Source organism: Lottia gigantea, assembly GCF_000327385.1.
Source record: "Lottia gigantea unplaced genomic scaffold LOTGIsca_33, whole genome shotgun sequence".
NCBI lineage: Eukaryota > Metazoa > Mollusca > Gastropoda > Lottiidae > Lottia > Lottia gigantea.
This window is the reverse complement of record NW_008709110.1, coordinates 882,868-907,624: the sequence shown is the minus strand read 5'-3', so window position 1 is coordinate 907,624 and position 24,757 is coordinate 882,868. Positions and strand designations below refer to the sequence as shown.

General features: G+C 30.5%; 3 protein-coding genes across 3 annotated transcripts; all 3 read left to right on the top strand.

The window, feature by feature from the left end:
- Nucleotides 1-2,783: 2,783 nt before the first annotated feature.
- LOTGIDRAFT_120374 (hypothetical protein) lies at nucleotides 2,784-10,148 on the top strand (the record flags this gene model as incomplete). Its single annotated transcript, XM_009058230.1, has 10 exons — nucleotides 2,784-2,839; nucleotides 3,173-3,362; nucleotides 3,495-3,601; nucleotides 5,087-5,183; nucleotides 5,520-5,680; nucleotides 5,951-6,094; nucleotides 6,921-7,122; nucleotides 7,511-7,675; nucleotides 8,587-8,697; nucleotides 10,026-10,148. Coding segments are annotated over 10 exons (1,356 nt in total), but the record flags the coding sequence as incomplete, so codon positions are not given.
- On the top strand, nucleotides 10,024-13,708 carry LOTGIDRAFT_216444 (hypothetical protein; the record flags this gene model as incomplete). The annotated part of the gene is made up of 10 exons (XM_009058229.1): nucleotides 10,024-10,109; nucleotides 10,498-10,614; nucleotides 10,817-10,882; nucleotides 11,105-11,196; nucleotides 11,407-11,572; nucleotides 11,743-11,870; nucleotides 12,347-12,443; nucleotides 12,680-12,785; nucleotides 13,186-13,290; nucleotides 13,497-13,708. The coding sequence occupies exons 3-10, from the start codon at nucleotides 10,847-10,849 to the stop codon at nucleotides 13,706-13,708; spliced, it is 942 nt and encodes a 313-aa protein (XP_009056477.1). The 5' UTR covers nucleotides 10,024-10,109; nucleotides 10,498-10,614; nucleotides 10,817-10,846.
- A 4,381-nt stretch (nucleotides 13,709-18,089) lies between these two features.
- Nucleotides 18,090-24,636, top strand: LOTGIDRAFT_162269 (hypothetical protein; the record flags this gene model as incomplete). Its single annotated transcript, XM_009058228.1, has 7 exons — nucleotides 18,090-18,125; nucleotides 19,557-19,675; nucleotides 19,953-20,043; nucleotides 20,802-20,879; nucleotides 21,953-22,066; nucleotides 23,239-23,530; nucleotides 23,717-24,636. 7 exons carry the CDS (start codon nucleotides 18,090-18,092, stop codon nucleotides 24,634-24,636), a joined length of 1,650 nt encoding a protein of 549 aa, XP_009056476.1.
- Nucleotides 24,637-24,757: the final 121 nt, after the last annotated feature.

Here is a 24,757-nt window from a genome sequence, read left to right as displayed (position 1 = left end):
TTGTTATACCTTATAATATCAAATTTACTCTTCTTTCAAATAAAAAAATACAGGAAAAGGATCTCAATGCTTGATATTTCAGAAATGAATCTCACTGCTCAATATTAAGATTTGAATTGCAATGTTTAATATTTAAGAATCTCAATGACATAGACCTCTGAAATAAACAGTGTTGTGAATTGTAAAAGAGGAGTAAATTTGTAGATTGTAGTAATCTTCTTTTAGGAATATGGTGCTTAATCACAACCATTCCTGTAGCTAGAATCCCTTTACTGTAGCTAGAAACCCTTAATCACAACCATTCCTGTAGCTAGAATCCCTTTACTGTAGCTAGAAACCCTTAATCACAACCATTCCTGTAGCTAGAATCCCTTTACTGTAGCTAGAAACCCTTAATCACAACCATTCCTGTAGCTAGAATCCCTTTACTGTAGCTAGAAACCCTTAATCACAACCATTCCTGTAGCTAGAATCCCTTTACTGTAGCTAGAAACCCTTAATCACAACCATTCCTGTAGCTAGAATCCCTTTACTGTAGCTAGAAACCCTTAATCACAACCATTCCTGTAGCTAGAATCCCTTTACTGTAGCTAGAAACCCTTAATCACAACCATTCCTGTAGCTAGAATCCCTTTACTGTAGCTAGAAACCCTTAATCACAACCATTCCTGTAGCTAGAATCCCTTTACTGTAGCTAGAAACCCTTAATCACAACCATTCCTGTAGCTAGAATCCCTTTACTGTAGCTAGAAACCCTTAATCACAACCATTCCTGTAGCTAGAATCCCTTTACTGTAGCTAGAAACCCTTAATCACAACCATTCCTGTAGCTAGAATCCCTTTACTGTAGCTAGAAACCCTTAATCACAACCATTCCTGTAGCTAGAATCCCTTTACTGTAGCTATAAACCCTTAATCACAACCATTCCTGTAGCTAGAATCCCTTTACTGTAGCTAGAAACCCTTAATCACAACCATTCCTGTAGCTAGAATCCCTTTACTGTAGCTAGAAACCCTTAATCACAACCATTCCTGTAGCTAGAATCCCTTTACTGTAGCTAGAAACCCTTTACTATAGTGAGAATCCCTTTTCTTTTATTAAATGAGATGACAGACTTAAACACAGACATGGTTATTATAAACTAGTCCATAACTATACTAAACTCAGACCAATAATCATCATCATTCACTGTTTTCAGATTCCATGTATACACAGGGGTATCTTCTACCTGGACGGCGAGGTATATTATTGGGTGGCATGCTATTTTTATACAACTAACTTAATTCAGATAATAAAAACTTATTGATGTTTTCAACAAATTTGCTCTGAATGCCATTTCTTATTGCTCGTTTCCAATATTTCTTAATGACAACATTCAGTAATGAATGCACTATCTGTATCCTCTGGCTATTAGTAATTAGCACATTTTACTGTTGATCAATTTTCACTTGCTTTTAACTGTAAATTTGATTAGCATTTTGAAGAAGAATCATAAATATTCTCAAAGCCGCATTTACTCTTGACTGTGAATTTTAAATGCTTGATTTCTCATTACTTTTATGGCATTTTAAAATGGGCACTTAACTCTTGATGATTCTGCACATGCTTTTAACTATGAATTTCAATTGAAACATTGAAACTGAAAAGTTGTCTAAGGAGCCACTTGATATAACCTTTGATAGGCATTTTAAACAAGCCACTTTTCATATTTCAGACGGTACTCCTGTAAAGGGTATATTATTAGCAGGTATAAGGCGAAGAGGTAGGGGTCCATAACAAAGAAAGGTTTTATATTTTGGGATTTCTGGATTGCTGGAGTTTTTCTATATCTTTACAAATAAACTTGAGTGAAGCCTTCTAACCTACCTGACAGTAATAGAATAACAGTCCATCTCAAAATCATAATCTTAATCCAAATCATGAACAGTAGTGAACTAAATCTTTGTTTGTAGACCTTTGACCTTCCTGCTGACACCCAAAACTTAGTTTTATATTTTTCAACCTGTATTGGTCAATCTAGTGACTTATGACTGTCTATGTGATACAATGATGACTGCCTGGAAATAGAGGAATGTTTTGTTCTCATTTGCAGATATTCTTTTCTTTTCACAAACCTCTATCACCTTTTTTTTCATATTTTTGCCGTCTACAAACTCAAGGTTGAAACATTTGCTTTGCTCTATGCATTGTGCATTAAATATATTCATTTTCAGGATTTGACTTTTGTTTTTATGGTCAAGGTTTTTTTTTCTCATATCATGTCAGTTTTGGTCACTAAAATAATTATTTTATATTAAACATATATTATAACAATATATTACTGTTACTTGTTCTAATATTTTACCAATGAAATAGGTTTAGAGAAATTGGTGGTGTTTCTCAAAATATATACTTGTATTAGAAGTATTTTTATGTATTCTTCAAAACAATTTAAATATTGAAAGTGAAATTACTAAAATAATTCTGAGCTTTCATGCTTTTTGGACTCTTTTTTTTTATCATTCTGAGACAGCTTTGAGATATTATCATCTCCTTATAGCTTTGAGTAATTTCTTTGATTCCATGTACTTGTGTATAACTTTTTGTCATCATACTGGATTATATATTGATTGAAGGGAATGCGCTGTGGCATTAGTGTGAATCGTCAATTTATTGGCAAGACCATATATACTAAGAAGTAATATATCTTTGCATTACAGCAAGCGCCACAAGTAACAGTACTCTAACTATTGGTCATTTAGCAGAACAACAAAGACAACAAGACAATGAACCAGCATTTGGTGGTCCTAAACCAATGCTACCTTACAGCTCATTCTTTATATTTGGACCAACTAATCCGTAAGATTCTTCTTATTACTTTATGATTGATACATTGATTGATACATTGATTGATACATTGATACATTGATACAAATAATGTTATAGAGGTGCTCACCGATTAACTTTGTATATTTTCAAATATATATATATAATAATATCGACTGAATATTATAGGGGAAATATTTTTAAAATTGTTCTACGAAAACAAATTATTTTTGTTGTTATACAAATTTCTATTTTAAATTGGTTATTGAGGAAAAAACAAAATGTATTGTTTAAGACATGTGAAAATGTGAAGTATCAATTACTGTTTTATTTAGAATAACAAATTGGTTTCTTTTTTCTTTTCAGAATACGTCGCTTTTGTCATTTTGTGGTGAATCTACGATATTTTGATTTATTTATTATGATTGTAATTAGTGCTAGTAGTGTAGCTTTAGCTGCTGAAGATCCTGTACGGGAGAAATCGGAGAGAAACATCATTTTAAGTTATTTTGATTATGTTTTTACCGCAGTATTTACCATAGAAATGTTACTCAAGGTAAGATTGATTTTTCAAATTAGAATCTCTTGATAATTTATATTGTGTTTTGAGAATGATAGTGGAAGGCACAGCACTATTATTAAATTTGCCAAATGACATTCTTTAATATTTTGGGACATGTAATTTCAGGTTGTAGATTTAGGATTAGTTCTACATCCAGGAGCCTATTGTCGTGATCTATGGAATATATTAGATGCTACTGTAGTCATCTGTGCCCTTGTTGCCTTCGCTTTCAAGTAAGTCTGTTCTCGTGAATGCAATACTTTCATTTTATCATGTTGTTTCTCTTATAGTGTTATGTCGTCTGCTACATGTGACATTTGACCTTTGTGTAATGAATTTTTCTATATTTTCATACTGTTCTATTTTCACTCAGACGTTAGAGCATCATTAGGCCCACATTCTTTGTCCTGAATTGAATTTCAGAGTAGACTAGTCAACACTGCCTGAAATAATTACAAAGCATGATGTTAGTCAGTAAAATTCTAGATATCTATTGTATTTTATTCTTCCATTTTTCATTGTCTAGTAATAGTGATAATGCGTCTGCAGCGTAAGTTTGGGCATGAACTCAAAACAACTTCACTTCAAGTTTTAAGTCTGTCATCTTTGATATGTAGGTGTCTTAATTCCTAAACACCTGGTGTAACTCTTGAATGAGTCTGTCAAATGGCTTGCTCTTTTGAGGAATACTTTAGTATTGGCACTTTTAAATTATAATTTTCAAAGATCCGAAATATTTGGACTAAAATGAATTAAGTCACCTAGAAGAAATTGTAATGTCTGCATGTTTCAGAATGAACACATTACCTTTTCTTACTCTTACTGTATGTTGTCTTTTTCCTCATCTAATCTTGAATGAAAACTTTTTCTCTAATAAAAGTGATGAACTGTTTGGGTAAGTCCTGATGAAATAACCTTCCATCGGAGTTACTTCCCTTTTGTTTGTGTATATTTTTTATGGAGCAATTCACAGTGCTGTTGAGGGAAAGAATGCCTATTCAAATTATGGCAATTTTTTTTAATCAGAAAATGTTGTGCTTTGGTTTAAGGCATTATTTCAGTACCATATTCCAATAGTTTCTGGCAGTAAGACTTACATTTTGAAAAATATTTTGGTTTCTGGGAAAGAAAAATAACGCACTGATTGCCTTGTAATTTCTAGATGTCTGTTTTCATAGAAACCAAGCATGACACGATCTGTGTCTCGAACTGCATTGAATTTAGAAAAAATTTTCTGCATCCTATTATGGTTAGACATGATTGGGTGATAAAACTTAAAATTTGGTTGAAATGCTCATAGTAGACAGAAAAAATTGTACATGAAATACTCACATTTGATTTTAAATGGCAGTCAGTGTGTATATAGGTGAATGTGTTACAAATGTAATGGAATGTGGTGGTTTTGGGATTAAACAAAAAACAGAATGCTTGTTTCACATTTAAACAAATAATATTCTTTATACATACAATAATGAAATTTGATAAACATCAAATCATTATAATTAAGACATTTTTTACCCACAAGTGATCATACTGTTTATATTTAAATTGATTGATAAGAACTTGTACATAGGTGGATTTAACATTAAACATTTTAGTCGCTTGGTAGAATGATATTAGTAGGATTGTTGACTGTTACTATATACACCATACCCATTCAAATAATGTTTCAATGGTAATTTGAAATTTGTCCTTATTTGAGCTTCTTCTCTTTACAGTGATAGTGCTGGAAAAAATTTAAACACAATCAAATCTCTCCGGGTTCTTCGAGTTTTACGACCTCTCAAAACAATCAACAGAGTTCCTAAATTAAAGGTAAATGTAGTGTTCAGATTTTCATAAAAGAAACAAAAAACTATATTTTATAAGATTAACAACTTAAGTTCACACGTCTCCTTTAACAGCTGGTACTTGGCATTGATTTTTCCCAGATTATCGGTACTCCTTCACAGCTAGGTTGACTGGATTCATGAGGAGAGTAGACTTGTTCAAAGTCATCAGACCTAAACATGCTGACTGAGATTAGAACCCATTGTAATCAAATGTCTCTATTTGGTTAACTTTGGTCTATATATCTACCCTTTTCAGTAAAATTTTGTTTTTATATTCAAGTGCTCAAGTATTTGTAATCATGTGTAATTATATTTTCAGGCTGTGTTTGACTGTGTTGTAAACTCACTGAAGAATGTATCAAACATTCTGATAGTGTACTTTCTGTTTCAATTTATATTTGCTGTGATAGCTGTACAATTATTTAAAGGAAAATTTTTCTACTGTACTGATGAATCAAAAGCTACAAGAGAAGAGTGCCAGTAAGTGCTCAATGATATTCCTTTAACATCTTGCTGACCATGTCTGTTACAAAATATCTCTTGCTGTGCTTATAAATATGAAATGTTTTGATTCTACATATAAATATGACCATTTTTTTCATATACAAATTAGTAAAAAAATTCTTGATTGAAGAGCACAAATTAAAACAATACTGATGTTCTCTTGATCTAGTTGGGTTGTGTCAGTTTGAAAACTTTTAAAATAGTGAATATGTATGATAAATTACATGAATGATATATATTTTGTAGGGGTCAATATTTTGACTATGAAGGGAATAATAATGTACCTACAGTTAAAGACCGGCAGTGGTTACGACAAGATTTCCATTATGATGATTTAGTATCAGCAATATTAACATTGTTTACTGTTACCACAGGAGAAGGGTGGCCGAGGTTTGTAAATTTTACTCACTCTTCTGATTTTAGAAAATGATGCAAATCTGATGACTTTCAAAATACCGAAGATGTGATGACTTTCATAGTAACCATAAATCTGATGACTTTCATCGCAATCATACATCTATTGACTTTATTTATTAGCTGTAAATCTGGTGACTTTCATTGCAATCATACATCTATTGACTTTATTTTTTAGCTGTAAATCTGATGACTTTCATATCAATCATACATCTATTGACTTTATTTATTAGCTGTGAATCTGGTGACTTTCATTGCAATCATACATCTATTGACTTTATTTATTAGCTGTAAATCTGGTGACTTTCATTGCAATCATACGTCTATTGACTTTATTTTTTAGCTGTAAATCTGATGACTTTCATAGCAATCATACATCTATTGACTTTATTTATTAGCTGTAAATCTGCTGACTTTCATAGCAATCATACATCTATTGACTTTATTTATTAGCTGTAAATCGGATGCCTTTCATAGCAATCATACATCTATTGACTTTATTTATTAGCTGTAAATCGGATGCCTTTCAAAGCAATCATACATCTATGTACTTTCATAATAACCATATATCTTTTGATTTTCATTGAAGCCATGGATCTGATGACTTTTAGTTTAATAGCAAATTTGATTGCTTTGTAATTGCAAATCTGATTATTGCAAATAATACATTGGTTGAAAATTTGATTGCCACAGTTACAAATATGACCATTTATATATGCATAGATAAATGTAGATCTTTGAAATCAACATGAAAGTGTAGAAATGGGTTAACTGTTAGATTAATAACAAAATTTCATTTCAGCATTTTGAAGCATTCCATGGATTCCACAGATGAAGAAGTTGGGCCAAGACCAGGCAATAGCATGGAAATGGCCATATTTTACGTGGTTTTCTTCATTTTTTTCCCATTTTTCTTTGTGAATATCTTTGTTGCCTTGATTATTATAACATTCCAAGAACAAGGAGATAATGAGTTAATAGATCAAGACTTAGATAAAAATCAGGTAACATTTTCAGTTGTTGTAAAGATTAGTGTTTTTTAGCTATCTATGCTTACATCTTAAAAAATTTAATGTTAACTAGGCCTAGCTGTAACTTTCTTAAATTGAAAACCTGACATTGGATTTGTTTGCAATTACATCAATACAAACTGATATAAGAAGAGACTGTTTTACATGTATGTCAGATTTGGATAAGAACTCAACTAAATCAGTTGCATAACATTATTTATTATTTATTATGAAGTAGAAACTTTGGTGTGATCAAAATTAATTGATTTTGAATATGAACAATGCAAGAGCAAAAGTATTAACCCCTTAACTGCCACAGTTATAATATTGCGAGGGTTAAAAAACATTTTGCTAAAAGCTATTTTCTTTTTTTTCTTTTCAGAAACAATGTATAGATTTTGTGTTGAATGCTAAACCAAATTGTCGTTTTATGCCAAAGAATAAAGATTCTGTGAAATATAAAATCTGGAAGTTAGTGGTATCACCCAAGTTTGAATATTTTATAATGACATTAATTGCCTTAAATACAATAGTTTTAATGATGAAGGTAAGAGATTTTGTGTTTTTTGAAAATATTTATTTTTTTTATTACTTTTATCCCAGAGTACAAATTTCAGAATTTAAGAATTAAACATAAAAATATGATGATATGAGAAATTAGCATAGTTCAGAAATAACGATATTTTTCGATAGATTTATGTAGTTTCCAATAAAAACTGACGATACTATATGCAAAAAATAAGAAAAAATCTTTTTGCTTGTTTGTTAGATCTGCAAATTTCATGACAAAGTTTGTAACTTTTCATAATCTTTTTTATTCAGATGAAAAGACCCCTTCTTATTTATTAAGTAAATTTTATTTTCAATAACTTGATAATCAAACTAACATAATTTCTATTATAAAGTTACTGGTAGTTTAGACTACTAATATATTATACTACTTGTCTGACTCTAACTGTGACAGTCTTTAACGAATGTCACTTGGATTAAAAAATTAATGCATCCAGTTGTAGAAAAAGAAAGATGAATCAGTTTATAAGTAGTTATTTGAAGTCCCTTAATATTTAATGTAGGCCTAGATTTACTGAAAACTGAGAATTAAATCTGCTATTATACATAGTCTGGAAATGTCCCTTTGAAGTTTTCAAAGTGTAAAGAAACATTAAAAGATGCATTTTGGAGAACAAAAGTTATTTATTATGAAGGTCTTCTAGCATCTGACATTATAATTGAAAGTAAAAGATATAAGATCAATTTCTAAGAAAAATTTAATGCTCAATAATTATTTTGAGCATCAATTTTATCTATACTCTGATGGAAATGGAAGAAAAGCATATTTGAGTCCTCTCTTGTTGACTGTATTATATATTTAATCTATTGTCATGATTTAGATATTTCTGTTTTATTTTATTATTTCACCTAATGAATAATAATTATTATGACTTTTTAAAACTATAGTATGTAGGTCAACCTGATGTATATAAAGACATACAACGATATTTAAATATGAGCTTTGCAATACTGTTTACCATCGAATGTACGCTTAAAATTTTCGGCTTTGGCCCGAGGGTAAGACTCGCACGAAATCCAAACTTTAATTCAAACATTTTTGGGTGATGATTTTATTTGATTTGTTTAGTTTTGTTTGTTGATTTTACTAATAACAGTTTGTCTGTCAATGATGGACACTGCACAATTTTAACATTAATTTGGTGTGTGATTGCCATTCATTTCATCTCACAATTTTATTGTTAGTTTTTTGGTTGTGAAGAGAAAGGTCCATTTCTTTTGGTTGTGGAGAATACGATGATGTTTGGTAGAGAGTCAGAACTATGGTTTAATCTCTCTACCAAATATCATGGAAAGGTGGCTTGAATCCTCGGTTACTCTTATGCATTTTTGTGCCTGCTTAATTTTCAGGTGGAACGTGGAAATAAAAATGTTCATGACATGGAGACTAAAGAGTTACCATTAATTCTTAGCAAAATTAATGGCATATTCACTGGATGTTATGTCATAGAATTTATTCTAAAGTTATGTGCATTCGGAGTAAAGGTTCGCAACTCAGTAGAAGTGTACAGTCATTCTGGATATTGTACTTGCTTATATTTAGACACTTGCTGCAAGATTCATTCAAAACAATTCTTCAAATTAAAAAGAAAAATGAGAATCTTGCACATGGTGTCCCAATCCCTAGTTTTCCAGTGATATATTGTACAACATATTGTTCTAGATATAATTGTTTCCTTTATTTAGTTCAGCCTGACTATTCTGTATGACTTGAATCTTGTCCATGGTGTTGTCACTGCCTGAGGAAGTCTTGTATTCAAATGACTCATTATAGCTTATAAGTGAAGGAACATCTTATTTTGAGGACCAAATTGTTTTGTTATTGTAATAATCCTGCAATGCTTTTGATATTGTCATAAGTTTCAGAAAATTTTATTTTTGAAAAAAGCTGAATAATTTTTGATTTATTGACTAAAACATATTTTTTGCAGACAAAGAATAAAGTTTTCTGAATCAAATGTAATTTGCATGATATTTTTATTTATTTCAATTAGTTTTGTTTATTTTTTTTTTTACTTTTAACCCAATTGATTTATATAATCTGTAATGATTATTGCATGCTTACACAAATTGTTTTATACCATTATAATATATTGTTGTTACTTGTCTTCATATGAACACATTATTTTAAATAATATAATTAATTGAAATATTCTTCATATTCATTGTTTTAAAAAATCATTAATTTCCATGAAAAATTTAAACAATCACTTTAGAGAAATATTCCAAAATCAAATTTGATTGCAGCATACATATTACTTAATACATATTATATACACTGATAGTTTAAGGCATTTGACTTAACAGATCTATATTTTGTTTTGTAGAATTATTTTCGACAGCCATGGAATGTGTTTGATTTTACTACAGTAATAGGAAGTATAATAGATGTCTCTATAACAGAGTCATCAGTAAGTTATCATGATATGAAATATATATATTATATATGATATAGATATTGTCCTGGTGATATTGTCTGTATATAATTGGATGACTTCGATTGGGTGAACAGCTGTTATTAAGCTAGAGTTAATGAATAAATGATGTAATAATCATATGTGCGCAATTCAAGTGATAGTCAAAATCAAAGTTTCTCTGCGACCATGTTAACATGTGTTCGATTCTCCGAAAAGCTTGGGTCAGTCCAAAACTTCTAACTGGGTCAAATATTACATCACAGGAGTCTCTCTAAATATTACAAGTCAGAGTTTCACTGTCACTCTGCAATTACTGAATTGAGCTCATATTTAACAATCAAAAACCTGGTTATTATTATATTAATATCTATTTGATTTCTAGGTAACATCTGTTAGTTTTGGTTTCTTCCGATTATTCCGTGCTGCCCGTTTGGTGAAGTTATTACGCCAAGGTTACACTATACGTCTATTGTTGTGGACATTCTTCCAGTCTTTCAAGGTAATCATAAAATTCTTAATTTACAAGTTTGATAACCAACTCTAATTTATAAGAAATATCAAGCATTTTGTATAAGAACTTGCTGATGGTATAGGGATGTTTTTCAGTGAGAAGTCACTCGTTTTGGTTGTTCCATTTTGGTTCTTAAATAATTAAAAAAAACTTGCTAGATAATAACCATACAAGTTACTTTTCTTTGCAGGCTTTACCCTATGTGTGCCTCCTCATTTTAATGTTGTTTTTCATCTGGGCTATCATTGGTATGCAGGTCAGTATCAATTCTATTTTTTCATACCTACATTTTATTCAAATTTTGTGGTGAATAAAAAAATGTTGCCAACAGAAATCACTACTTTTATTTAAAAACCAATCTATGAATTGTTTTATGAATACCAAAACATGATTAGTTGTTTAGTCATTTAATCATTTTATTGAAACAATCATTATGTAAGTATTTGTTAAAATATTACCACTGATTGTTTTTATACAGGTATTTGGAAATATTAAACTTGATTCAGATACTGGTATAAATAGACATAATAATTTTAGAACATTCATAGAGGCGTTAATACTATTATTTAGGTAAGTGTTAAATAGCTATATAACTACTCTCATATCTATTTCAGTCCACACAGTATTAAATATAGATAATAAATGTGGAATAGGATTATCAGTTTTTTACCCCTATTATTTAGATACATACCAAACAACACTGAAATAGTATCGTAGTTTGAAATAAATTTTAGAAAAAAGGTCTATTGACTTAGTCTTCATTATCTGATTCTATTTTAGATGCGCTACAGGAGAAAGTTGGCAGCAGATAATGTTATCATGTGTAGATGGAAGACCCTGTGATCCTGAATCCTACCCACCTGGGGATACAGACCGAGAAAATAGCTGTGGTCTTGATTTTGCATATATTTATTTTTGTACCTTTATTTTCCTTTGTTCTTTCTTAGTAAGTATAGGACATTCTTATATTTCTATTTACGTATTGAAGCAAAACTTCTAAATTTATTGGTTGACATTGGTGACTTACTTTGACATATAACATATATATAATAAGTATGACTTATTTTAGGTTATTTTCCTGAAATAAATTATATTATAATAATAATTATTTTGTAGATGTTAAATCTATTTGTTGCTGTTATTATGGATAATTTTGATTATTTAACAAGAGATTCATCTATATTGGGACCACATCATTTAGATGAATATATTAGAATGTGGTCAGTTATAGATCCTTCAGCTACGTAAGTTTTTTACCATTTATTTCATTTGCTACTTAATTATTACACAAAATCATTGAACTCTGCTGTTTGTGACACGTATTTGAAAGTATTTCTTGAATATATAGTAAATAAAAAACTAACAATTTACTATATATGTTGTTACTCGTGTAAATAAAAAACTAACAATTTACTATATATGTTGTTACTCGTGTAAATAAAAAACTAACAATTTACTATATATGTTGTTACTCGTGTAAATAAAAAATTAACAATTTACTATATATGTTGTTACTCGTGTTCTATTATTCATTTCTCTTGATAACGCTGCCTGTATGAGCAAGTGAAACGTTGAGTTAATAAATATCAGAAATAGTATATATCCGTATATCTTCTGCTTCTTTACCTATGACTATTTCTATATGTCTTACAAACAGTATATACACTCTTGATGTACATAATTATACTCTTGCTGTATTGATGTATTAATATCATTTCAGTGGTAGAATACACTATACTGATATGTATGATGTATTGAGAGATATGGAACCCCCTGTTGGTTTTGGTAAGAAATGTCCATACAGATTAGCCTATAGGGTAAGTGCACAATTTTTATTTTGTGTGACAAATTTTCCAAAATAACTGGTATTTCATCTGAAATTCTGTACTATATTATTATTATTTATTATACAAATAATCCTTCTCTTAATAATAGAGTACTTGAATATGCCTACGTTTTTAAGTTTTGGGCATTTCATCTGAGATTTGGCACTATTTTATTATAAGAGAAGAATTATTTTGTATATTTTCAACTTGTGTTTTTATATTTATAGAAATTAATTCGGATGAATATGCCTATAAGAGAAGATGGTACAGTACATTTTACAACAACATTATTTGCATTAATTAGAGAATCTTTGATGATAAAAGTAGGCCCAGGTAAGTTTCATTTTGTTATGAATCACTAGAGTTGAACATAATATTAAACTTTTTATTTAAAATGGATCCGAATTAGATTTGATACACAAAAGTGACATGGTCCTGTCTAATATTCAAACTTGAGATAAATAATTTGAGAATGTACATTGCTGTGAAGGAAACATGTATCTATACAAATTTAAGTTTTGAATCAAACCAGATGTGCACACATATATCTTTGTTTGACTTAGTATAATACATGATTTAAATATATTTAGAATATACATGGATTTATATTTTTGATATATCCATGAATTTTAATGATAATATAGTTTGTAAGGCTGGTACATTTTTACCTTGAAAATGATAATGAGAATATACAAATCATATTTCTATGAACATAAACAATGTTATATTTTAGCTGAAGAAATGGATAAGAAAGATGACGAAATGAAAGATGTTATAAGACATTGTTGGCCAGTACAAGCTAAGAAAATGTTACCTATATTAATTCCACCAAATGATGGTATGTATTCAAATATTGTTCGGCTATATCAATGATAACCATTAAGAATTCTTATTTTAAGTGTATAGTGAAAATCACAGAATATGCAAAAAATAAAAAAAAAATATTATTGTTTGGATAGTGTGTGTAGCATGATCACCTGTTTGTTTTAGTTTTGATTTTATCATGATCTTTGTCACTTCATTATACTGACTTTTGAATTTCAGAATTGAACGAAGGAAGACTAACAGTTGGAAAAATATACGCTGGACTCTTGATAGCTGAAAACTGGAAAGCTTACAAGGCAAGCCAAACTCAAAACTCCAATCTTAGAATGGTAGGCTTGCCTTATTTGTCCTTAGTTATTTTTTTCTCTTTTTATTTCAATCTAAACCTACCCCTTGAAGTCTTTGACCCTGCCTGCAAGTTGATCATGTGACCCCAATCCTTGTTGACGTGGTAAATGGATCCAATCTTTGACCAAATAAGGTGGATTTGAGAATTTCAAATTCATGTTAGTGTGGTATTTTTATAGTTGACCCCAATAGCTTTCTGTACCGTATAACTGTATGTAATGTACAGTATTAATTAATGTTGCATTATTATTGTGTGTAAGTATTGTGTGATACTCACAGAAACAATACATAGTAAATTACCCACAATGCAGCAAACAAAATGGAGTGGTTTGTATACACCTGTAGAAGTAGGGAGTCATTAGCATTAGAAAAGATAAAACACTATTTACCTTCCAACAGAAAGTCCAAACTATGTTTACCTATGAAACCAGTTTGATTCGCATGTAATTGTTTTTTACACATAATGACAGTTAAATACAGATAAATTAAACATCCCCGTTTAACCCAATGTAAACTGGTTTAAATGTGTTTTGTATGTAATATTGTAAATGCAAATTGTAATGGTATAAGATTACGATACATTTTTTTAGAAAGATTCGGGTTACAAATTTATAAATGATTATCATTCGCATCCAAAAATATTAAACCATTACAGTTTTTGTCTTACAAATGTGCTTTGGAGTTCTTTTTCAAAATATTCTATCTTTCAATGTACCAAAGCTTCACAGGCCTCTCATAGTAATAAAAATTTATGAGAGAAAATTGATGTTTGAATGCCATTAAATACCACAGACAAAAACATTACTCCCATACTAAATTACAGTTTGTTTAATGACTGGCTAACTCAAATTATAATTAAAAAGAAATGAATATTTGAACAAGGCTGTATGATACAGATTGGGTATATAGTAGAATATTAGAGTAAGAACTGTGTATGTTTTGTGTTAAATGTAATCCACTGTGTTCTGTTCTATAGATTACACATCTCTCATTTAATCCTTTACAGATTGAAGATAAAGACGAGGTAATTGACTTCTATTTACCACAAACTACAATTTTTCACACAATTTTTACATCAATGCATGTTGTGATTTAACTTTAAGCCGCATGGGGAACTAACAACACCATTTATCACTCGGTGATTCTATTTAACATCACCAACTTATTGTCATCTTTTATTTCATTGTCATTTCACCACATTCACCTCATTTCTCCTCATTGCTTTGTTTTTTCAATTTCCTTTTCATTATGTTTTTCTCAGCTTCGTATTATTTAGATTTTTGGTGAAACTGACTAAGATTTTGTGATGAAACTAACTTAGGTTTTGTAATGCAACTGGCTCAGATTTTTGGTGAAACTGGCTCAGATTTTATAATGAAACTGACTCAGGTTTTGTGATGAAACTGACTCAGGGTTTGTAATGCAACTGGCTCAGATTTTTGGTGAAACGGACTCAGATTTTAAAAAGAAACTGACTCAGATTTTAAGATGAAACTGACTCAGATTTTGTGATGAAACTGTCTCTGGTTTTGTTATGCAACTTGCTCAGATTTTTGGTGAAACTAACTCAGATTTTATAATGAAACTGACTCAGATTTTGTGATGAAACTGGCTCAGGTTTTGTAATGCAACTGGCTCAGGTTTTGTGATGAAACTGTCTCAGATTTTTGTTCAAACTGTCTCAGATTTTATAATGAAACTGACTCAGATTTTGTGATGAAACTGGCTCAGGTTTTGTAATGCAACTTGCTCAGAACTTTGGTGAAACTGACTCAAATTTTATTATGAAACTGACTCAGATTTTGTGATGAAACTGGCTCAGAGTTTTGTGATAAAACTGGCTCAGATTTTGTGATTGAAATGACGCAGATTTTGTGATGAAACTGACCCAGATTTTGTGATGAAACTGGCTCGGGTTTTGTGATAAAACTGACTCAGATTTTGTGATAAAGCTGGCTCAGATTTTTTGATGAAACTGTCTCAGATTTTTTGATGAAACTGGCTCGGGTTTTGTGATAAAACTGACTCAGATTTTGTGATGAAACTGGCTCAGATTTTTTGATGATACTGGCTCAGATTTTGTGATGAAACTGTCTCGGGTTTTGTGATAAAACTGACTCAGTTTTTAATGATGAAACTGGCCCAGATTTTGTGATGAAATTGGCTCGGGTTTTGTGATAAAACTGACACAGATTTTGTGATGAAACTGGCTCAGATTTTTTGATGAAACTTTTTGATGAAGTAATTAGTTCAGATTTTATTAACTCATATTGCTTTTGAAATTATTAATGAGATAATGAAGTTACCGACTCAAATTTGAAAGTTTATGTAACTGAAGTCATTAAGCATTTTTTGAAGTTTTGGCTCAGATTTGGATTCTGTTTAGAATATACAGAAACTGGTTCATTTTTTGATGATACTGACTGATTCATATTTTTGCTGTGACTGATTTAGATTTTTCCATTTTGTCCGTCTCCTTATTTTCTTGCATAATTTAAAACTTCAGTGTTAATATTTATTTTATTTTGCTATGATCATTATCTATAGAAATATTTAATTTTTTTTTTTTTGGAAATCTTTGCTGAAACTTTCAATATTAAATATCACATTGCTTTTATGTTATTTTTATCAAATATTTTGTCCATGTAATTTTTCACATTATCATGCTTATCATATTTCTATAGCATTATTTTCATATCAATAGCAGGGAAGATGGGCAAGGTTCCTTGGAGGGTTTTACAATAAAAATTTCTAGCTTTTGAATCACCTGATACCACTTTAACACTGAGTCTGTCAATATAGGATCTCTTTTATAGAGTCCACATGGCTCTGTGTAATTATGTTTGAAGAAACCAGTATTTTTATACTCATGTATTTTGATTCTAGTATTTGATTTTTCTTGATTTTTTTCTCTTTAGGATTTTGATTCAGAAGAGGTAAATTCCTTACCAAATTTAATTTTCTTTTATCTTTTTGGATATTATTAATGTAGCATCCTGCATTTTGACACTTTTTCAATTTTTATAATATTTACACAAGTCAACCCACTTTGGGAATGGTTCATACATTTTCAGCTTGTTTCAGTTGTGGAAAAAACAGCTCCAATATTTCGTTGAATTAAATTGTTACTTCACTCATTCATACCAAGATCTGAAGATATTTTTAGAAAGGCATGTTTGCTTGCCCAACCAATCCAATACTCTGGTCAATCAAAATTTCTAGCGCTTTGTAAAAGATGATAAGTTTGTATAAATTATGATTATTAGTAAAGTAACTCACAGAAAATAAAGAAAAAGAAATTAAATGGAGCTGTAGTATATTGAGATCGAGCATTGGTGAATAAGTTTATAGCAACTTTTCCCCAATATTTTGTTCCTGCTTTTGTGAAATCTTTTCATTATATCAAAAAATACAGTTGGTCTCGGGAACATCTTAGACCATTAAACAAGAAAATCGTACAGGGTATAGTCGTGTAAACAGTAAATAAGAGAATGAGACATCATTACAATATGTTCAGTAGGCCAACCAGTGTTCTTGAAACACACAAATATATGGTTATGTACTTTGTGTAATTATATTTCATCGTAATGTCATATTGTACAAGGATCAATCTTTTAGATCTTTGCTTGCTAACATGACCTTTCTCTTGGATTTACATGGTGCAGAAAAGTAGGACGTAAAACTCCATTCATTTCATTTCATTTTCTCTTGGATTTGTTATAATTCCAAGGGAAAGATGCTATATGGATAAAACAAGTTGGGAACCTTTTACTTTGTCTCTTTTATTGGCACCTAACAGAATCTGATACTAAAACTTATTGTTGTAACACAAATTTTATTAGCACAAAATATGTATAAAATGTAATCCTTTTGTTTCAATGGATCTAAACAGATATAAGTTTGTAAAAGGTTTATTTTCAATCTGATTAAAATACAGTTAATTTTTTACCTGTAAATGTTCAATAACATCATGGTATCAATTCAAATTGTGTATTGAGGTGACAATGGCAATTGTATTTGAAGTGTTGACATGTGAGACAACAGGGAGACTGGATGGACAATGTCCAAGTTGTCAAGATATTCATCTGTGCCAATGTATGCAGAAATGTGCTAGGAAACTATAGGCAACCTAGCATTATAAACCTATCATACTGGATTGAATATGAGAACATGACAGTGTTAAACTATGTACTTCAACAGACTTGTTGCAGAGAAATATCAGTTCAACTTAAGACTGATAAACTGTATTTTAATCAGATTTGTTATTTTCGTTAAATTTTTGGAGTTTCTTAAAAAAAAGTGTCTCAGGATAGGTGCAAAATATTTAAACCTATGGATTTTCACTTGTTTGCTTAGAGTAGAGTATTTTTGTACTATATTGTTACTTTGCCATATACTATGGTGGCTGATTTTCGATCCATTCATGATTCTTAAAAGATATCTGGTTAGACACTCAAGGTTAATATGTCACAGACCCATGATGATGATGATTGGCCTCAGGTAACAGAGAGCCAGAGATGATATTATTATACTGTCCGATAACAGAAAAAATACCCCAGATATACCATTGAGCAATAATTCAAATGTCGCAACCTGCTCAAATCCATGCATCATTTAAAAACTCAATTGAAAGTTAGCCTGGCCCTAACTAAACCAAGAAAATAGATCTTGGGATATGAACATAGTGGTATTATATCTTATGTGTCTAGCAGGTATAGGTCCTGAATTTGCCACTTAATTTGATTTCAATTGTATGACAGCATGTTATATGGCAAAGTTCAAAATATATCAGTGATTTTCACATTTAGAATGTTATTTTGTAATTTATTTCACAATTCACTAAATAAAATTGTGTGCACCTCTACCTTGAATTACATCTTAAAACATCTTAAAAACATTCAAGAGCTTTAATACTAACGATTTTAAGGTTTATTTGGGTTTTAGGTGTTTCCTCTGACCCTTATAGATTGTCTTTGCTAAGCCAATGATTTACTTGGGTTTTAAGTGCATTTGAACAGTTTGAATTGACTAGACAATTTGACTTTGTCATTGACAATGACTTTTAAAGAATATGTTAAGTGGAAATCATTACAGCTTCGTTTAAAATTCTAATGCAAAAAACATCATAGCATCTGTGAATATCAGCCTGAAATTGATTGATGTTTATTTTTTTGTTTCACTAAAATCAATCTGGCCTGTTTTAGAAATTCTATATGATTGTTCATAAAAATATGGAAGATGCATATTAATCCTTTTTCTATTTTCACATATTTATATTCTATTTGCAAAGTAATTAGTAGCTGTAGATTAGAGTAGTTTTTTTTTCTTAGCATGGTAGAGAGGTTACAAGGTTTTATGAAAAAATTAAAGATTGCATATAAAATGTATATCTGTATGCATTTAATATTTTTATCCACAAGTGATATCATTTTTAGAACTTTGAAATGAAACTTAAACTATTCTGTGTTAAACAACATCATATTAAAAAGTCATGTTATATTTTTTATATACTGTTTTACTTTGCATTGTCCGTCTATCTAAAGTTGTTCATGTACTTTGAATTTTTGCATAATTTGCTGATAACTTGACCTAAAATTTCGAGTTATTACGAGGCTAAGCACTAGAGAGCTGGAACCTGTAATTTTCCAATGATAAATATTTCCCTAGAATTTGTTGATTTTTTTGTTATTTTGATAAGAGATTTTGATATAATAATATTATGTATGATTTATTAAACAAACCATTATTCTCCAAGATGTTTAAATTTTCCATGAATTTAGTTATTATTGTCACATAAATGTTTTTTTTATTTCAGGCTGAAATGTAATATATTATCATGTATAAAAAGTATAAATGAACTCAAAATTTCTTGAGGGCTCTATGATTTTCATTGAAATCGTATTAATTTGGAAAGATTTTGTGTATTTGCAGAGACCACCATCTTTATTCAGACGATTAATGGGAGCCATGAGAACACCTTCTTCAGCCCGTTCTAGTCAGAGTTTAGATTCTGAACATTCAGACGGTGAAAATACAGAGGGAGGTCATAGGTAAATTATTGAACATCTTAAATATAGATATATAGACACATCTTTAGGGAACAACATTGACTTGTTTCATTATATCCTGCACATAAAGTGCTAAAAATATAGAGTTTTCATTTACAGTTGTAATATATTAAAGAGATTCAAAAGAAGTGTTAGTGACAACACAATCTATATTGAGAATGGTTATGGAGTTGGTAACTAAGATTGTTGGTAATACATTACATGGGGAAATCTGTTTTATTTTAAAAATCTAATGCTATCTTTTAATTTGATTTTGTAGCATCGATAAAGGACCTGTATGGCAGCGATCATTTAGTTTTCTACGAAGAGGTAGTAGTAAGAAAAAGAAAGATCCCCATGATGGAATACAGGTAGGCTATTTACAATATTAGTTTGGACTAGAGGTTGGGATAATCATTAGCAAAAGCTCTTTATTCTGTCATATGCCAAAAAACAATTGTAGGAAAATCTTCATCTGTATATTGAATTGCTTGCGTGATAAATACATAAAACATAGAAATGTTGATAACCATATTCTGAAATTTTAATTCATACCTTTAAAAAAATCCGTCTTTATTCTGCTAGGGAAACAAATTATCTGAAATTTTACCTTGTAGACTAAGAAATGTCTTAAAATTTTGTTGTTTTCTTAAAAAAAGAAATATGATTGTTTCAAAATTATGTTTTGACGGACTGTATATTTATATATTTATTAATTTTGTTGAATTTTGAAATAATATGGAGTTACATGATTAAGGATTTGATCTTGTCATTTGTTAGTTTGATAACTAAGTTTCCTTCAATTTCATTTCATTTCCATAGAGACAATATTATAAAGTAAGATATACTGGATAAGTTTTTATAAGGGAAAAGATAGAAGTAAATGCATGCCATGCCAAATCACTAAAATACTCAGTTGGAATATATGATCTTAACCTATTGCTTTGTTTTGGCGATTCTGACTCTCTTTTATTGCTGCATGAAGATTGTAAAAACTTGCTCTTCCATATTGAGTTCAGAATCTTTTTTGTTTTGCCAAGATGAGGGAAATAACAGATACAAAATAATTTACCAAAATCTAATCTAAAATGGCCGATATATCTGCATCATATGCTATTTTTCTCATTAGGGTCGATTCCACAAAGTTTACAGTGGTTATGTAAATTCTTCCTTTTCCTATGATGAAGATGACATCGATTCCAAAAAGGTAGAAATAGGCAAATTAGAGTTATCTCCCTGGGAAATTGGCTTTTATTATCTTCTTTTTGGCTTAGTCAATTTTCTTACAATTCATTTTAAATTTCATGGTTACGGTAATTTTCTTGTGATTGATATATATATGCCTTCTAGATCCTAAAGATACGGGCATGATTTCTCTTCCATCTTCTATAAAGTTTAGTAATATTCACACTGTTTTTTAATCCTCAAACAGAGTTTGTATGAGGTTTGTTTAAATTAAATTTGAAGCGTAGAAGGACTACTCAATGATTTACTTGTGCTTCACTTGTTCTCTTAAGTGTAAGTTAGGCATAAACTTAATAATTTTCCGTTCAAATAAGATAATTCTAGTAGATCAATCAATTTATTTTGAATAATAGACAGTGTGAATGTTATTTGAGTTGTGAGGTAATGGTGGTGAAGGATATTAATGTTTATCTTATATATATCATTAATTTTACACTTGAACAATATATGTCCATTTATATACATTATCATGACAATTAAAAACCTTATCATAATTATTATTGTCATTATTGATATTATTATTATCATTATTAGTATTATTATTATCATTATTATATATTATTATTAACATTATTAGTATTATTATTATCATTATTAGTAATATTATAAATATTTTGTATTATTATTATCATTATTACTACTTCTAAAATTATTTTCTCTTTTAAAATCCTGTTTCCATTTTTCTGAAATATGTGATGAGTGAATTGTTTAATTTGTATCTCGAAACCAATGGCTATGGCATCAGAATTGTTCTTACTTTGAGAAGGATTCAATCCCATAGCACCTTAACTGGTCCAGGGTTGAAATTATCATCACTAGTTTGAAGATAATTCCTATAGACTGGCAAATTCTTGTTAATTTTGGAACTCTGAAGGCCAGATCAATTTGAAAATTGGACTTGACATTATTTACAATCATACAAAGATTCTAGTATATTGTATCAATGAGCTTGTGGTATGGAGATCGGCCATAGCAACCCACATGGTTACCGGTGGTTTGATTTCTAGTTATGAAAATTTTTTGAATATTTTGTAGTCATTAGAGCTCCTGGATGTAAATGCATCTAATACCAGTTTAAATAGTAAAGATAATTCATTAATAGCCTTAACAGCTAACCAAATTACAGCATCCATGTCACGTTTGAATGAGGTGAATTGATCAGATACATGTGAACACACCAAATGTTGTAGAGCTGTTATATGCACCCTGCCACATGTCAAGTTTTCAGTTTCTTGTTTGTCTTGTATGGTCATACAGTTGACAAGAGAACCCTCTGGTGTAGAATTGAATATTGTATTAGATTTCAGACCTCTGTTGTCAAATCCTACCCCTATGTTAAAAGAACTACCCAGCAATATGATGTACTAGTAGAATAGAATATATTATTGATATTAATTCAATGATGTTCCTGATGTAATTACCTTGTGGCAAAGGCTTTATTGTTAACCCTATAGACATGTCTTGGTTTGGAATTGATTGATGTTCTTTGTGTATATTATAAGACTTCTAAGGAAAAGTAAAGGCTTGATATCTAGTGGAAATTTCAAACTTTGCCTACTTGCATAGGATAATAAGCGTTCTATAGACTATTAGTAGTTGATCTTATATAAGTGAAGCAGTGTGAACAATGACTTTTTGTTATCCCCCATAATATGTCAAAAGTATAAGAACAGTCAATACCCAGTTTAGTGATTTCTCAAAAAGTTTTGGACTGTCTTGATTTATTTCTTCTTTGATTTAGTTTGATATGTGGGGCATATAAATGTCCAGTTCATATGAGATTTCAGTAAAGTTCAAAATAGTTCCTACATTGTCTTGGTATAGTTGTATGAAGAGTTTCATTCCAGTCACCAAGATCTAGTTCAATGTTTATTGCATTAAGCTATAAACCATCCCATTAGGTTATGTTCCAAGTTTGATCCTATATAAAATAGGGATATACAGTAATTAAAGTTCATGTTGAATGTTTGATTGTAGTTGCTATATAGCAATGTTTGTCTTGAAATCCTTTACCCTAATGATGTTCAGACCATCATAAAGAAATAGTTGCTCCCCATTGGTTTTTATGTTGTTTTGCTATGAAATGATCCACAAGGTGTTTGTTTCTGTTTTCTTATCATGTGCTTGTATAACAACCCAGACAGTTTCCAAGTTTGAATATCTAACAAGAATTAAATTCAATTACATATATCTGAATATTTCATAACACATAATCATCTCTTCCAATTTTGTCATTCTCATATATTCGAAATAATGTATCTTATTGTGTTTCAATGTAAACTCAAGAATTCCATCACCAAATTAATTTTTGTTTATTTCAGAGTGGTCAAGATTTTTCAGGAGGATTACGCCCAGAACACGCTGGTCATAATAAACTGAATAGAACTGGTTCTGATAATAGTCGTGGCCCACCATCATTACCAACCACACCTTTATCACCTAGAGCTCATAGTCCACATAGTCCTTATGGTTCTCCTCGTGCTTCTCCCCTACCTTCAAGGCGTTCACCATCACCAAGACGTTTTGATGTGGGGTTTGCTTCAGCTGTCTCCAACATAGTTGATCAAGCCCACACAATAGCTGAACATGAGAGACGTAAACCATTTACTAGTGGTAAGAGTTTGTATTTGTCTGCTATATGTTTTGTTTCTTGTTTTATCTATGATATTTTTAGTTTGATATTAATTCAACAATTATCTGAAACAAATTGTCTCCTATCATACTAAACTTAAACATTAACAAACTTATAGACTTGAAGATGGAGCTTTCAATATAATTGTAAATATTGTATATTTTCAGTTAAATATGATACAGATAGTAATCCCAATTCACCCCAGTTACATACTAGAAGTAGATCTAGAAATAGAATGCCACATTATGGTGGACAAAATGGTTCTCCTTTACCAAGTCCTAGCCCTCATAGAAGAGATAGAGATAGCACATTTTATCGCTCAACATCATTAGAGACACGATCACCTAGTCCTACATCTAATGCTAATGGATCATCACCACAGCAAGAATATTATGGATCAGCAATTTTACGCGATCGTTCACGTAGTCCGAGTCCATTACAATCCCCACCGAAGCGATCAGCAGGCAGAAAACTACCATCTGTCCCGAATAAACCATCTTCGTTGAATCTTGCTCAACCTAAATTAAAAGACAGTAATATGCCTAGAGTGATGCCGTCTCCAACAATACCTACGCAAACTCGAAGCCCTGGCAGTATTAATTTTCCACGTTTAAATGCCTCTCCAACGCGATTACCCAAACTAAACATTTCTGCTCATCCACACCATGTGGCACCTCCAGGGAGATTAAGTAGGCCAGAGCCCTATAGTCCCACAGAGCGAAATAATTTAAATAAACACTCAAGTTCAAGTGCTCAAAGAACTAGTGGGTACGGTCGTGACCGAGACCGAGAGAGATCGTGGAGTCGTGAACGTGGAACAGACAGAGATCAAAGTGCCCATTCTAATAGATCTCCAGATATCAGAACTGGTGATAGGAGTCGTATATTAGCCAATCAGTTTGATGATGTACCACAAGATGGTAGGGAACGTGTTCGTGGAGGAGCATCATCATCTAGATCAGGAGGAACTCTTCCAAATGGATTTAAACCTAAAACGAAATCTCGTAAAGCTGAGAAATATGAAATGAGAAGTGATAGTAATATTCCTTTACAAGATTCTGATGATGACGAAGAAGATTGGTGTTAATATTTTAAATATTGCTTCAAATAAAATTTTTAATAAATCATTTATTCCTCTTGTTCATACTTTACTTCAGTCTTTGTATTTAATTATGTATAGTGTCTTAAACATTTTTCAATATGGAATA